The 16,846-nt window shown below is 35.6% G+C and overlaps 1 protein-coding gene across 1 annotated transcript in view; it reads right to left on the bottom strand.

Moving 5' to 3' along the window:
* Positions 1 to 527: 527 nt before the first annotated feature.
* The window catches only part of LOC122808430 (trypsin-like), a 91,938-nt gene continuing 75,619 nt past the window's right edge, over positions 528 to 16,846 (bottom strand). The window contains exons 4-5 of the mRNA XM_044079392.1: positions 4,214 to 4,350; positions 528 to 677 (exon numbers count right to left, since the gene is read on the bottom strand). Coding sequence (XP_043935327.1) covers positions 528 to 677; positions 4,214 to 4,350 — 287 coding nt within the window. The remainder of the gene's footprint in view (positions 678 to 4,213; positions 4,351 to 16,846) is intronic.

Here is a 16,846-nt window from a genome sequence, read left to right as displayed (position 1 = left end):
TAAAATATGTTTCATAATAGAAAATATTCACAGCCATGAAGAAAATACCATTTGTATATTCATATGTAGTGCCAATTACTTAAAAGTAAAACATAGTTTACTCTAAAAACAGAAGTACTCATGCATTCAAATTGTTGTAAGGATGAATATTTATTTAATATTTGTGTTCCCAAAATGAGACATTGATTTGCATTTCACTTTTAAATGTGATTTCGGAAGCTTTCTAATTATGACATATGCAAGCAGAAAATAACAGCATCTTATAAATTATTGATTTACAGAGATACCTACCAATTGCTTAACTATATGAGATGGTGCAGTACAGTAAAACAAATGACACTACATTTTAGGTGATAACACAAAACTATGGGATTAGGTATTTGTTATCGCTAACGTATCTCAGCTGCAAACATATCTAAACAGAAGATAAAAATGTGATCTCAACATTGATGTCTTCTCAGCAAGAACATGGTCAGAAACAATCAATTCCTTTAACACTGTTAGAAATAATATCTAAGAAGAAAGTCCTATTCAGTAGACATTACTTCATCAATCCAGAACAAATAGTTGCAGACCTTGGTGTAGACACCTGGTAGATTTGGTAGAGCACAGCCTTCACCCCATGACACAACTCCCCAGAGTTCTCCATTACATACCAACGGTCCTCCAGAGTCACGCTGTGTGAAAACCAGGACAATCTCATTAGTTTATATTGCACTCTGAAGCATGTCTCAATGCATACTTTAAAACAGACCAATTACCAGATCAAAGGTTTGCCTGTTAATGCCACAGTTCTATATGCTAAAGATACAGGAATATTTTTACTTCAACTTTTGTGACAGTCCACATTACTATTAGATTCATGACCACATATTCAGCACTGATCATGACTCCTGTAAAGATATTAATGCTACAGCTTACAGTACCCAAGGCTTACATCAAACTCAACAATCTGGCAATTAACACTGAGGATGAATGCTCTAAACTGTAAATAAGAAGCACACTGTAATCCAAGATGTAGGCTTTCATTACTTTCACTTTTATTTGCCTGGTATCTTATTCACCAAGTCATTAAACCACTCTGAAAAGGGACACTAGTCTCCAGTGGGTTTGTGCAGTTAACATATACATAAAATAAAATTAAAAAACAAATCAGTTAAATAAAACCTAAATATCCACATTCCTTATTATCCACAAAAGCTTTGAAACAGGCTTTTCCAGTGAAAGATGTGTACCACCAACAGTTGGTGTCAGCTTTAGCAAAGCTGATCCTTGTAAAGATATGTGCTGCTGGGAGACATTCATTACCCTAGGACAGGCAATCCTTTTTGGTAGTCTGTAACACGTAGAAAGTACCAAGGTCTCAACATAATTCCTGTTAAATTACTGTAACATGAGAATAATCTGCCCTTTGTAGAGAAGGTATCTTTAAGAATCAGCCTGAAACACCTTAAAATAAACCTCTTTATCCTTGAGAAACAGCCTAACTCACTACACTCATTATCTCTTGCAGATGGTTACATTTATACCATTCAACTTCTTTCTGCAAAAATTCTGGACAAAGTCAAAAATAATTAGACAAAGGCTCAAAATCAGGAACAATTTTTAAATATTGCTGTAATTCACTTAAAATAATAGAAAACAATGGATTTTGTATCAACATGCAGTTTTGGACAATAACAAGTATGAAACACCAATGTTTGCAATATTGACTGACTCTTTATCAGAAAATCAAAAATGTATGAGGCACAGGGCAAAATATGAGCCAAAATCATTAACATTCTTTGAAATCAGGGCCAGTTGAGAGATATAGTTATGCTTAAGAAGGGAAAGAACAAAACACTCTGCAGATTCTATAGACAAAGCACCACAAATAGACTGGATGAGTGTCAGAACAATTAATTTCATTCAAGGAAAGCTATCTTTGCAAAGCAGCCCTTGCATTTACGTAGCATCAATACTGTCATTCTCTGTCAATACTGTGGAAACGTCATAAAACTGAATTACTCTGGACAGGATCAGAGTGTGAATCCTTGGGAAACAACCTGCAGTTTAAAAACAAATGCAGCTTTTAAGTGTGTGTGTGTGTCGGTGTGTGTGTGTGTGTGTGTGTGTGTGTGTGTGTGTGTGTGTGTGTGTGTGTGTGTGTGTGTGTGTGTATGTATATATATATATATATATATATATATATATATATATATATATATATATATATATACACACACACACACACATACACACACATATATGTATATATATATATATATATATATATATATATATATATATATATAAACATATATGAGTCTACTTCACATGACTGAAATTTCATTTGACTGACCTTCATTTGACCGAGACCAAAATACCTAATTTTCAAAATACTGAAAACTCACTTGACTGAAACTTATAACAATGCTAAAATTCAAAGTACTATCTTGTAAACCACATACATGTACACTTAGAACACCAATGACTAACTCTTTCCAGAACTTAAAAATGACTTACATACCCTCTTAACAGAAACCAGACGATGTAAAATCAAACTAGGTGGGGGCTACGCACCCCACACCCCCCAAAGTATATATACTATCTCCATGATCGCACTACAGTGGGGAAAAGGGCATATACCTTTTACTTACCTTACAGTAGTCTACACGCTGCCACTACTGCTGGGAATGTACAAAACATCCACCATATTACTTGAGACACTTCCCATAAAAATGTAAACAGACATACCAACATTTAAAAACACTACAGCACTACTTTCTACATGACTATCAGTATTCTGACAATCAGCACTATAAGTTACAGTAATTCTTTTTATCACAAGCAAGTCACAGAAGAAGAGAAACCCACATCATGTCTATAGCTTACAATTCACTATAATAAGATGCAGTCAAATGAGTTTTCAGTATTTTGAAAATTCGGTGTTATGGTCTCGAGCAAATGAAATTCAGTCAAATGAAATTTCAGTCATATGAAGTAGACCCATAGAGATAAATATGTATATATAGGGATATATGGGTCCCCTTCAAAAGCTTGAGTTTTCAGAAACTCGAAATTCCAAGACAATATGATAGAGTTTTCAAAAACTTTATATAGAGAGAGAGATACACACACAAACACACACACACGCACACACGCACACATGCTTGCACGCACGCAAACACACACACACACACACACACACACACACATACACACACACACACACACACACACACACACACACACACACACACACACACACACACACACACACACGTACCTATGTTATATATCTCCTAGACCTCAGTAAAGCTAATCCCTTTCAAAGGTGGGTATCACTAGGAGTCATACCTCTCAACCTCATACAGCAAGAAATCTGGAGAAAGCCACAAATAATGGGGAGACAAAGACCCAAAAATATGCTCACTTTTTAAATATTGCTCTTACAAATTTAGTGAGTTGATAAACAGGCAGGTTTTGCATTAGCATTAATTTTCTGAAGGATATGAAGTCTGAAAGTCAAATGTCTGCCATTAGTTCCTGAATTCAGTCTTCAATGATTTGCCAGTGATTTGTCAGGAAAAAACACAATTTTAGAAGAAACAGGCAAAGAATGAGGTACATTCTGTGAAAATTTGGACAGTTGAGAGGTATTCTAATGGACAACTGCAGCCTGAGTAACCACAGTACTATCCAACAAGCTGTATCATACAACATCAGAAGACGCACCTGTCCGACGTGTATCAGTATCCTGTCATCCTTAACCTACTCATTGTACATCAGTTTTCACAGAATGTAAAGTCAGAAATTAAAAGTGGTAGGCAACTAGGATAGTCATGGCAATCAGCTTCAGCCCAAAGTTGCAAATTAACTTACCCCATGACTGCACATCGCTGCCTACAAAATATGTGGAATCATCAAAGTCAGTGAAGTCTGAAAACATATCTGTCCAAGTTAGAGAGGAACCCACAGAATAACATACTAGCAGAAAGAATGGAAATAAAAAGCTAGGCATAGTCTGAGGTAAAAATGGATTAATTACTATTATCTGAATGACTGAGAAAATGGAGCAGAGACAGGAAGTACTCATGATCTTTGCAGTACAGTGAAGGTCTGACAGGCTTATTTAACATTTGCAGCAATATTAATTATATGCGCCACCATTTTGTAACTGTCTGTTTTTGTTACAGTCTTTTGTAAGCTATTACTGTGACAAGAACTTTACCTGACATGAGTCTTTTCCTCCATCGAGGTAACCAGCACAGAACATGTTTTTGGTTATTTTTCCAGGATATAAGTTATGACATAAAGATTCAGAAATTACTGGGACTTCTAGACATTGAAGGCTTCCTGGAAAAAGTTCTGTAAGGCAACACAAACAACACAAATGCATTTTAGCAGACATTAATAAGGTCATCTATCTAATGCATTTTGTTAGCTTGATCAAGTCTCATTATATAAGGAAAACATTGTCATTGAAGAACATGGACACTGACTGGGCAAAGCAATCAGTGTGCCCATTTTAAACCTACCATTACCCAATAATAAGTCCAGCAGAATAAACAAACTAAAAAGAAAATAAATCCATGAATTTGTAAGTATTAAAAGCACAAGATATAAACTTCCACACTCAGTAAAGGCACAAAATAAAATAAAAATAAAGAAGCATTATAAATTCTTAACTCACATTGGGATGACAGGAGTCCATAAGTGTCCTTAAATAAATAGTATAGGGTATATGTTTACTCATGAGGCCCGAAAGGAAGAAAAGAGGAAAGTGCAGTACCCTAATATACGGTACAAATGTGAGAATGTACACTTTTTATACACATGCTGTACACTAGAATGATGTCCCCAGTTGCTACAGCATTCACATATAAAACTCTGCTATTTACAAAATGGAAGTATTTTTTTGATAATAAAGTTATATTATAGAAACACTGCTCATAAGTGTGAGTGATGCTTGTTTCCTATGAGTGTTTTTTCGTTTGTTCATTTGAGCTTCACCCTCATAATCATACCATACCACACCAGCTGTGGATAATCTAAGGATTAACCACAACTAGTCATGGATTATCACTAAACTAGAGCACCGGGCCTTATTCAGTTGAACTACAGTAGAAGAATTATGCCATTATAATCAGGATGATTAATTTACAACACATCTAATAGGAATGATTCCATGGCTGCAGATAATAAGCAATGTCAGTCGTAGTATGTATCACATACATACAAACATGCAGTAATCTAACAAGGCAACTTAATACATTCACCAGTGCTCCTTGTGCATGTGCAGATATAATAGCTTAGGGTTCCCATTTCAAATAATTAGTATGAGGGGCTATGCATCAAAATTGTATTGCAATTGTTATAAATTCTATTTCAACAAATGTTCTAAAGAGTTCACATCTTAATAATTAATCAGTTTCTGAGTAAGAAAGCAGTTAACCAAATGTTTTATCAGGCTATGAGGGGTCAATAGTTTCTCCATACATTCAGCTATTTGAAAAATCTAGACTAATGAAGGGATCTGTTAACCTTGAAGGATACTACCCTTCTGCATTCCTAGTTAATAGACAAAAGAACTTGTTTAAAATAAAGTATATTTTTTATTATATAAATATTTTTATAACAAGGCATATCAAATATGCTTGAGGTTCTTTTGATATGACAGCATGCAGAGAAGAGAGCTGTAGAATTTTTAGCCTCTGAGGAGATGTGTTTGGTTTAAGCTGTCAAGAGCCATAAACTGACAGCAAACCTGGATATATCATATAGGTTTAAAAATAGGCAGTATGCAGAAAACTAAAACTACTAAAAAAGAAAAATAAAAAAAACATAACCACCATCAAAGTCATGAACATTCAAGCTTTATAGTCAGTTATCCAAAAAGAATATTGGGCTTGAACACTTCTGTGTGACTTTTCTATTAAGGACATCATCAGAAATGCTTGACATTGTTTTAGCTAATAGTTTTATTGTTTTAATGGTCAATATTTTAGACATAAGACTGATGTTTCCATCAGAATTGCTATGGCTCTGATTTATGCAACCCTTTTTATGTCCATGTACAAATAGTTACACATGGATATTACTTACAAGTACCACTGGAGTTAAATTCATTTTTTGGATGTAATTACTTTTAGAGAACAGTTACTTATACTCTAGAATTCAGAAAAGGCAATTATGATTAACAGTTATTTAACTGCTATATCTGTAGATTGCCAAGAATTAAAATTTCTTGAATGTCAGTAGCCCAAAATCACAAGATGCTGATGAACAGAACAAGGATCTCTGTTTTCCATAGAAAATTACTGATAGTACAAATCATAGTGGCAATAATTGCTTCCTTTTGGGAGATTTCTACTTTCTTCATTTTTGTGAAACCTTGGAGCTTACGTATATACATGTGTGAGTTTAGAGGGCTTGCTTTCCATGTTGGGGGGCTTGTCCCAATTCAAAACATATTTACAGTTGGAAATTTTGCCCCTTTTGAAATTTTGGAAATTTCTGTTTTTTGTTGTGATTCCTCAAAGCATTGTCATTTGAGGTCTCATAGGGGATTTCATTAACATATTCTAGTATGCATCCTGCCTGTGTTGCAAAAGCCCCTGACACCATCCTTCATGCTGGGATTACTGACAAACTCTCCCAACTCAAAATGAATCCATGCATAGTTCAGTGGATATGCAACTATGTGACAGAACCCATAGTGTTAAGGTCATGAGTGTTTTCTCTGAACAGAAGAATATCACTGGCAGTGTTCTAAATGGCTTTGTCCTCACCCCTTTAGTATATACTTGTCTGGTATGAAAGCTGATATCAATGCACTATGGCTGAAGTCTGTTATCGAATCCCATTCTGATACTCAAATTGCCAGTAAGGATTGAACCAAAAAATACTTGGTGCATTAATCATGGGCTTACCCTCCATGCTTATAAATGCAGTATAAATTCTTTTGGCAAATCTAGCATTACTACTGCTTACCATATAGATAATGTTCCACTTAGATCTGAGACAGTCATGAGTGACTTTAGTGCCTTTGCTAACAATAGACTCTCTTCTGACTGCCATTTCTCTGTGGTGGTTAAAAAATCTTCCAGCTTTGCACACTGTACCCTTTGTGATATCTTTACAAAGGTTCCAAGAAGTTATAGTCCCACATTATTCTTCAGTTATTAAGCCCATCTTTGAATACACTGCTCCCTCTGGCATGTACATCTTTAAGCAAGTGAACCATCTTGAGAGATGTCAATGTTTCCTTACCAGAAAGATTCCTAGTCTCAATATCCTTAGCTGTTCTGATAGATTAAAAGCCATGCCCCTTCTACTCAATATAATATGAACCCCTGAGGGGTCATCTGTGCCTAACCACTTCTATTCAATATAATATGAACCCCTAAGGGGTCATCTCTGCCTAGTTGCTTCTACTCAATATAATATGTATCCCTGAGGGGTTATCTCTGCCTGACTCCTTCTACTCAATATAATATGAACTCCTGAGGGGTCATTTCTGCCTAGTCATCCATTATATGAATGGTGCAGTGCACTTTGAACCCCTTCATCTAAACAGATCTACTGGTAAAGCATGCACCTCAACCACAGAACTAACATATACTATGGCACCAACATAACCAAATGGTGTGACAGGTACTTAACCTAGTGTATTGCCAGTGTGTGGAACAGGGTGTCCTTACATGTAATACTTCCCTTGCAACCTTTAAAACTAAAATAAAATAAAATAAAATGCACCAGGTTAGCACACAAACATACATTTATTCAAACCAAAAAATATATATAGAAAAAAAATAAAAATGGTTAGCGCTTTCATAACTACACTAGTTGCTTCATCTGATGAAATGACACTGTGGACGGGTTTAGGTCCTGACTGTGTCACTGTGGATCTTGGAAGTGGGACTCAAAGTATGAAGTCTCTAATGTGAGTTCTCCCCATTGGCTGGGACTGCCTAGAATCAGTCTGGTATGTCAAAAAGCTTTATTATATTAAATTTTAACTGCCAAACCTAAGTATCTTGTGAAGGAGCCACAAAGGAAGACTTTTCCATAGTGTGGTTACTTTCTAGTAGTTCATAAGGTCCTGTCTTGCTCTAAAGAAGAATTGTATAGTAGAGAAATGGTCAGAAGAGCTGCTTGTGCTGTGTTGGTATAGTTATAGTTTATTAGCAGCATTGCATGTCAGAGCAGCACTTTAAATAATTGACACCCACTTTAAGTCTGAAAAGTATTTATTTAATTTACTTTTTCTGAAATTAGTTAGTTCCACTAGGTATATTCTATTTTTCAGGGGAGGTCTGGCATAGTAGTCATAATGACTTGGGGAAATTCTGGAATTTAGCACTAGGGTTAGGGAACAGGGTTTGTGATTAAGGTTCAGAACTGTCCAGGACCTTTAGCATTACGGTGGACAGGTTTAGGTCCTGACTGTGTCACTGTGGATCTTGGAAGTGGGACTCAAAGTATGAAGTCTCTAATGTGAGTTCTCCCAAAACCTAAAAGGGCATAGCAAAATAAATTTAAAATGGGTGGCAAAAGCCAAACACATTCTGGCTAGGCTTATAAATGCCCTAGGGCAGGTAGCCTAGTATGAACCTATGAACCTATGAACCTATTAAGGTTAGGAAGTGTAGTCTGTGGTTATGGTTAAGTACTGACTGGGAGATTTAGGGTTAGGGAGTGAAGCTGGGGATTAGGGATAGGGAGTGAGTGGGACAACTAAGATTAATGGTAGGTGTCTGGACAGATAGAGGAGTGCATGTAGCTGGACTTGGCTACTAGGAGGTTGAACACTTGCTGCTTTGAGCAAGTGGCAATGAGCAGACCAGCCACGAGTTCATGCCATGCACGCACTTGTAGTATACCATGATTGCAGACTAAGGGATGGAATGGTGGAAAATCAGGATGATGAAAAGAGTAAAGACAATATTGTAAATATCTTTATATATGTAAATATGTGTACAGAATCCTTTCTGGTTTTTTTCCTTTGAATTTAAATAAATGCAAATAACTGTAAGTTTGGTAATACATTTTAAAGTTATCATATTTGGCAGCAGTGACAAATTTTGCTTTACTTAATCTAAGGGATGATGTTCAGTACAATCATCAAGAGTTCCTACAACTAAAGGAATGCTGTTATTGTCACCACATTGCAGGAAGAAGTTTGTTAACTGACATATTACTTAAAATACATGATTTGGAAGCTGGCATCTCCAGTACTGGTAATGAAGCATTATGGAGCATGACGGAGCAACATAGATGAAAGTATTAGCACTACAGATTATTTGAAGGGTACTTCTGCTAAGTTAAATACACAGAATGCTGACACTGTAATTCCTTTGTTTTCTACTCCAAACTTATGGAAAGTAAAGGTCTCACTTCTCACAGGAACATGATTTCTACAAGTTTTGCAGTAAATGCAGCCAAGAACATTTGTGAAAGCAGTGAAGTGTGCAGGTGACTCACACATGCAACAAGATATGTGAATAGAAGTTTGGTTAGATTAACAGTGCTTTTTTGTTTGGATTTCAGATTCTGAAGTGAATAACAGTCCCCATGGATCATTACCAGTTTTGGAGAATACAATTTCACTCCATAGAGTGCTTGTTCAGTTTCAAAACAAACCTATGTATGACTTCATCTTAGAGAATTAAGCAATATTTTCAAAGGTCTGCACAAAATACGAGCAAAGAAGAGGCTGGGCACTCTGAAATAAAATTGCCTTGTATGACTTACATCAAAACAATAGTCACAAAGTTTAACTATTTATAGAAATGTGCTTGGAAGAGAAGGACAGTATTACTGAACTAAGTAAATTGTGTACTGCTGTAAATTTCACATAGTTGAAAGAATGATTAGATCTATGAAAGGGGGGCTGGGAAGACCCATATATTAAAAATGGTACCTTCAATCATACTGAAAACAAACTGAATGTAAAAATACTAGATTTGTTATCAAGAAGGTATGGCAGCTTAAAATCTGGCTGGGTGTGAACATCTTGGCCATGTAAATCTTAATCGCCCACAGAGGTTTTCACTGACTGTGGTGGGTCAAACAAAGCAAATTTATTTTTAAAAATTTGTACAAGTTGTGGTCAACTTTTTGGTTGATTGCCCCTAAAATAATATCATTATACAGAGTATTTATTAGTTGTAGAGTATTTAAATACTGAACAACTATAGGAAGAAAGGACTGAGAACTAAAAAAATGAATTCCTTAGAAAATGCATTTGAAATTGAGGTGTAAAACATGTTTTCAGTATTAGAAAATGATTCTAGACAAAGTAGCTGGGAAATTAGTGGGTTTGATGCCGGACATAGGTGAAAACATACATGAAAGAGAAAAAATAAGCAGAAAAAAGATTAATATTAAAATATTAAATAAAGAATGCAGTGCATTTCTGGGTGATATAATGCTGCTACAACATGTCAGAAAGTTCAGTGGTCATTAAAAAGCTGAAACTGAAGCATATTTACCCTTTTTAGGTCAAATGGTAGTGAGGAATGTTCAGGCATGGGCATTTTAATTAAAACAACAATGTGTAAGTTGTACCTCATTATGTAGCTTTTGCAGGGATAGAGCATCATACTTAGACCATAAAGAAGGAAGGAATGGTGAGATAAAACACCTTATGCCTCTCTTAAGCATTCATCATGAGTAGAATTTTGTTTGGAAGACTCTAATAAATTATATAATAAGAAATTATTACCTTATGTGGGGGGGGAGCGTTCAATTATGATGTATGCATGGATGCCAGGAAGAAAAGACAGATTAGTAATAAAAAATATTTTTTCAGCAAATTATATAATAAAAATGTATTACCTTATGTGGGGGGTTCAATTATGATGTATGCACAGATGCCAGGAAGAAAAGACAGATTAATAATAAAAAAATATTTTTTCAGCACTGTATGTGTTGAGTCCTTTAGTCCCAACATACTTCAGGGATCATTTAGCCCTAAGAAGTTGTCTTATTAATTGATCTTAGAGGCTGAAAGAAAATTGTACAGAATTATCAGACTATTTTTTTCTGACCATATGTCCCTTTAAAATTTTTTGTATCTTTTGTCTTTTTCCCCGTTAGGGGTCGCCACAGCGGAACTCCGGTCCGCTAATGATTGGCAGTTGATTTTTACGTATATGTCCCTTTAAAATATAACTGAAAAAAATAAACATAGAAGATACTATGGACCCCAGAATACGGAATCATAAAATACAAGGGTCCATTGGAAAGTGCCTGGATAGGGTTTGGAAGGGTAACCTATACATGAGATGTTTTTGTATGAATTGGTTAGACTAGGGGGCAGCCTTAAAAGTATATTGCTTAGTGAGACTTGATGGAGGAGAAGGTTGGCAAAGGGGAAAGCATATAGACAAATTAAAGAGATAATGTGGATTGAAGTACTAGGGTAGGTTATGAGACTGAAACCAAGAAAATTGTTCAGAAAGTTTAAGAAATGCATATGATGAAAATAAAGGAATGGTATAGTGCATGTCTTTGAAATAATAACATTAACTGATGATAAAAGGTTGTGGGGATAGGCTGTTGCTGTGATATCTACAACAGATTTTACAAAAGGAGTTTAAGAAAATGGTATAGCTAATAACTAATCCTGTAGCTGGGAATTTAGCCCTAGAGTGCAGTGTGGATGCTAAACAGGTGAAAGTAATTGATAGAAGCATAACTAATGCAGAAATACAACATATTTTTTTAAGAATTTACCAGTCACAGTGCTCAAATGTCTGATTGCATTTGTTTTGCATGCTATATAGGTTTGAAGAGCTGGTAAATATGTATTTTGCCTAAAATACTTACTGAATGATACTCTATACAAAAGAAAGAATGAGTACTTAAATTCTTATGGAGGAAGTAATAAAAATAAAATATAGAAAACTGGAGGGCTATTTCATTAACAAAGTGTGATTACAAACTGCTGCCTAATAAATATTTTTAAGGTTGAAGCTTAAATTAAGGAGAATATTTTGCAGTGTCTCCCAGAAAGATCTAAACAGACTATGTTGTGGGTAATAAATGGTTTTGTTCATTTTCATTATTCCCCAAAATAGCTTACTGAATATACTCAATGGACTTGTATACAGTCTATCTGATATCTTGTGATAGCATTTTTCATGTCAGAAATCTGTAGCTTTGGAATGTGTTTTAATATAGGATTTTTCATGTCAAAAATCTGTAGCTTTGGAATATGATTTAAACACTGGTAAAAGGACATCTGTATCGGACATATTGGATAGCTACACTGTCAAGTGTCACTTTGCTGACAGCAAAACATTTAGACTTGGGATTGAATGCTCCCATGTCAACTCAAGGCTGGAAAAAGGTTGAGCAACAGTGCAGCTTTCATATTCGGTTCAGATGCAGTTAATGATTAGTACTTAACAAAACAAACAGGGTTTGATAACAGCTCTTTTGACAACTCATCATGTAATAATTCAAGCCATGCTTTCAAATATAACTTTAATTAATGGAGATCTTGGTTCTTCTGTATTTATGGCTAGAGGAATTTGGCAAGTATTTTCAGTGACTGCTATACTTTTTGATTCATCTTTGTCATGGAAGCTGTTCTTATGGGTCCTACATGACAAGTAGCATATCAAAATACATTAGTAATTCCTTTGCTGTGCTCATAAAATGGATAACTTAGAATATCTTCTGAATTAATTCAAAACCATGTGTATTAACTGCTACCTTTAAGAAAAAAAACTAAGAATGTGGCTTATATATTAATAAACAGGAAGTTAAGCCGTTTTGGCAATAATGTTGTGGTTGCACATATTTTGTTTCAGAAGGTTGTTTTCTTAGCTTGGTATTTTTTTAATTAGATATTATTCATAAAGACTGGTTAGATATCATTGAAAAGACAGAATAAAACATCATACCCTGAGTAGGTATATATGAATAAGTCCTAGTTACTGGGCCTTGCAACTTCTACCTGCTTTGGTATCCTATGGTATTCTTTTTTTTTTTTTGATATCTCAGTCATATATTGACTTATATGGAAATTGGAATAAGATATGCCATTTCTTTTATTTTCTTAACTCTGCCTAGTATTATCCAATTATCTGATGCCTGCATACCCCTTAATAAACTTGGATTGATAGCTTTACATCTCTATTTTCTACACAGTAGATGTGCTGCCTATAATCCTGGATATGAGGCTGGATTTCACTGATCCTCGTTGGTAGCATGATTTTTTTTTTATCAATGTGTTTTCTGCAGAAGTTGTATTTCTATCTATGCTTTATGTAGCAGAGTTGTGTCTCCAGTATGGATTTTTGTACACATGGACACCAATAATGTTGACATGTGTCCCCGCTGCAGGAAACTCTAGCTGAGTGACTGGGCACTTGATGCATATTCCTGTTTTCTTATTCAGAATGTGTCTCCACTGTCCCCTATTAGTATCACATATTATGCTTTGTGCAGGTGACAGCAGGTCTGTTTTCCTCATGTTCTGTCATGCATATAGATGGTGGGATACCGATACTTTATGGATTGCCACAGGTTCAAGGGTAACATGTGTGTTTTTTGCAGTTCCCAGTTTTTACACGTGCTTTTTGCCTATATATATATATATATATATATATATATATATATATATATATATATATATATAAAAAACAATATATCTGCTTTTGTCCCAGGGCAACTGACCCTTATGCCTTCTTCTCTGAGTAAGATGTAGATTTCATAAGCTGCTCCTAGATCATGGCTGGATTTTTCATCATCCCGAGTGTTATGTAAGGCATTTCTTGTTGCATAAACTTACAATGACTCCCACCCCCTAAATAAACCATGAGGTTGGCTATTCAAACATCAGAGTATCACGGATTTTTTTGTCAGCAGATAGGTCTAACAAAATCCACTGAAAATTGTTGTGTGCTTGAGATTATCAATATCAAATAGGTATTCTAGGCAACTAAGAAAAAGGTGTACCTGTAAATAGATGTTAGTTAGGTATTTTTTTCTTACCCAGGTAGATAGGACATACTGCTAGATATTTTCAGAATATATACTATGTGTAGAACATTTAATATGAAGACAATGTAGACTAAAGACAGAACTGTTGAATAGTTTCTAAATCAGGCAAATGAGAACTTAGTGTCCTTTAACTTGTTTTCTATCCTAGCACCAACAAATGAGAGTATTAAGTTTGTAAACTTCCTATCTTATTAGTGATATTCTTGGAACAAGAAGGTGTAAAGAATTTAAGCCTGATTTTTTTCTTCTATGTGATTTATCCCCACTACCCTCCCAGTCTGTCTCCGAGTTAACAATAGCTGACTCATTCAGTCACAGCCCTCAGACAAGGCAATTTCTTAGGACATCCAACTGGTGAAATTAAAAGGACTCTCACTACTTTTTAAAGAAAAAAAGCATTAGCAACACAAGAAGGACTAACATTTTAGATGTGACTTCAGAGCAACTGCTAGTTTATTTTTTAATTGCACATACCTTGCTTGGCTCATTCCACTCTGTTCGCCCTACAGGCTCACTCCGCTCCCCTACCCTGCCCCAATTCCCACCCACCACTGCATACTCTGATTTTATAGGTAACCTCCTTTACAAAGACCCTCCCATATCCAATAATAACATCCTTCAGCACCATCTACACATTCCCTTCCACTTCCTAAGTCCTATCCTCTTTCCTCAAATCTCACCCTCCTATTTCTACCCAGTCATAGTAGGGTAACTCAGCTTTCCCCTCTGACTACTCTTGTTAAGATATCCTCACTTCTCTACACCATCTTCTAGCTAAATTCACTATACACACCCCCACACCCATCACACTCATATCTACTCTCTCATTCAGCACATCTACTCTTTTCATCCTTACTATCTGCTACTCCCATACCTCTCAACTTGGAAACATCAAAAATCTGGATAAGGCCCACAAAAAATAGGTAGAAATCTGTATGCTGATTAACATATGATTTTCATACATAATTACATAACCCCATCCACTCCAATGGAATTGTGGGATACCAACTTTCAAATGCAAACTGAAGAACAGACAAGCAAAATATGGCACCAGAGTTGCCCTGCAGCCATTCCAATGTCCCATTACCTGCCTCTTTCACCCCATTTACCATAAACACTAATGTGTGCATAATGCTTTACTTCTACAATGATTTTATTTTTACATTTTGCAGCACAACAATGCAGAAACACTAACAGACATCTGCTAAACAAAGCAATACTGTCTCACAATGAAAATAGACTTAGCATTAAAACTTCTCTGCCCTTGAAACTCACATTCATTGAAACAGCATTGAAACCCACACCACATCCAAAGAAAATGCATCTGGCCAGTGGTGGATAAAGATTACCTTTGGACTGTTTTAAAATCATTGGCCCCTTGCACACAAAACAAGAAACATACATGTGTTCTTTTCTTTGATGCACCTTCCTGACTTTAAGTTATATTCCTTGTATAATAAAGCACACTTGTTAGACAGAGTGCATTTTACATTTATTGTTTGAATATTTTTCCAGTAGGCTGTACTGTAGGTGATGAAACAAAATGCATGAACCAGTAATGACAAATCTGCCCAATTCAAAACATTTCCATCATAAAAGTCTACTCCCACACCCATACTATAAATAAAATGACTGTAGTGCAAGCCATAGGCATCTTGCACAGCTTCTTGCACTTATTTTCAATTTCAGTTTTGGGGGGGACAAAAGGTCAAAAAACAGGGACACATTTTAAACATTGCTTGTATAATTTTGGAAATTTGCTAGAATAAAATGTTGTACTGCCACCATGCATTTCACTGGCAAGTCTTGAACCCAGGACACAATGTACTACAGTCAGAGCAACATACCACTTTGCCAAATCAGCGGTTTTCTGAAAAATAGGAAGACTGAAACTTAATGGCTATTATTTAGTGAATTCAGTTCTCACTTCTCACCATAGCTCTCAACTTCTTATCACAAAAAACCTGGACAAAGCCAATAATGGGGGAATACAAATTCAGTTCTCACTTCTCAATTCTCACCATAGCTTTCAACTCTTAGCACAAAAAACCTGGACAAAGCTCACAAGTGGTGGTGGCTAGGAACTTACCAGGGACACATTTTAAACACTGCTTGAATAATTTTGGAAAGTTGCTAGAATAAAGTGTTGTTACCACCATGCATTTCACTGTCAAGTCTTGAACCCAGAACTCTATGCATTACAGTAAGAGCAACATACCACTATACCAAATCAGCAGTTTCCTGAAAAATAGGAAGACTGAAACTTAATGGCTATCATTTAGTGAATTCAAGAGCAAAGAAAATACAGAGTTTCAGTGCTGTAAGCTGCAATATATTTGAAAGAATATATGTTAGGAAAGTGTATTTTGGAGATATTATAAGGAAACACCATCATACTGTGGTAAGTTATGCATTCCAGTGGATGATTCTAATCATTCTAGTTGTTAATGTAAGAGAATGTTTGCCAAGCACATGGATGGAGTTAGAGCCATCAAGTAAAAAAGCTGAACCACCCTTCATGAATGTCCAGATGATCTAGCATCACCCTGGTGATGGGGAATGAATGGATTATTTATCTAGGAGGGGGCTGATGATTGACAGGAAGCAGGGACAAAAAATGAAAATAAAATCACCTAGAATCACAGTCATCCTGAAAACTGCCTTGTTCTGGTATTAACAGTGGGGAAAAAAAGAGTATCACCAATTTAAGAGTTCACTTACAATGACTCAGAATCATATTAATGCATGATAAAGAATGGTATGGATTTCTTTCCAGCTTGCTCAGACTGATTGCTTCTTGTATAATGAGTTGCAAAATTCAGACACATTTTTTGATATGTTTTTG

Source organism: Protopterus annectens, chromosome 8.part0 (genome assembly GCF_019279795.1).
Source record: "Protopterus annectens isolate FY-2018-M chromosome 8.part0, PAN1.0, whole genome shotgun sequence".
NCBI lineage: Eukaryota > Metazoa > Chordata > Ceratodontiformes > Protopteridae > Protopterus > Protopterus annectens.
This window is presented reverse-complemented; position numbering and strand designations above follow the sequence as displayed.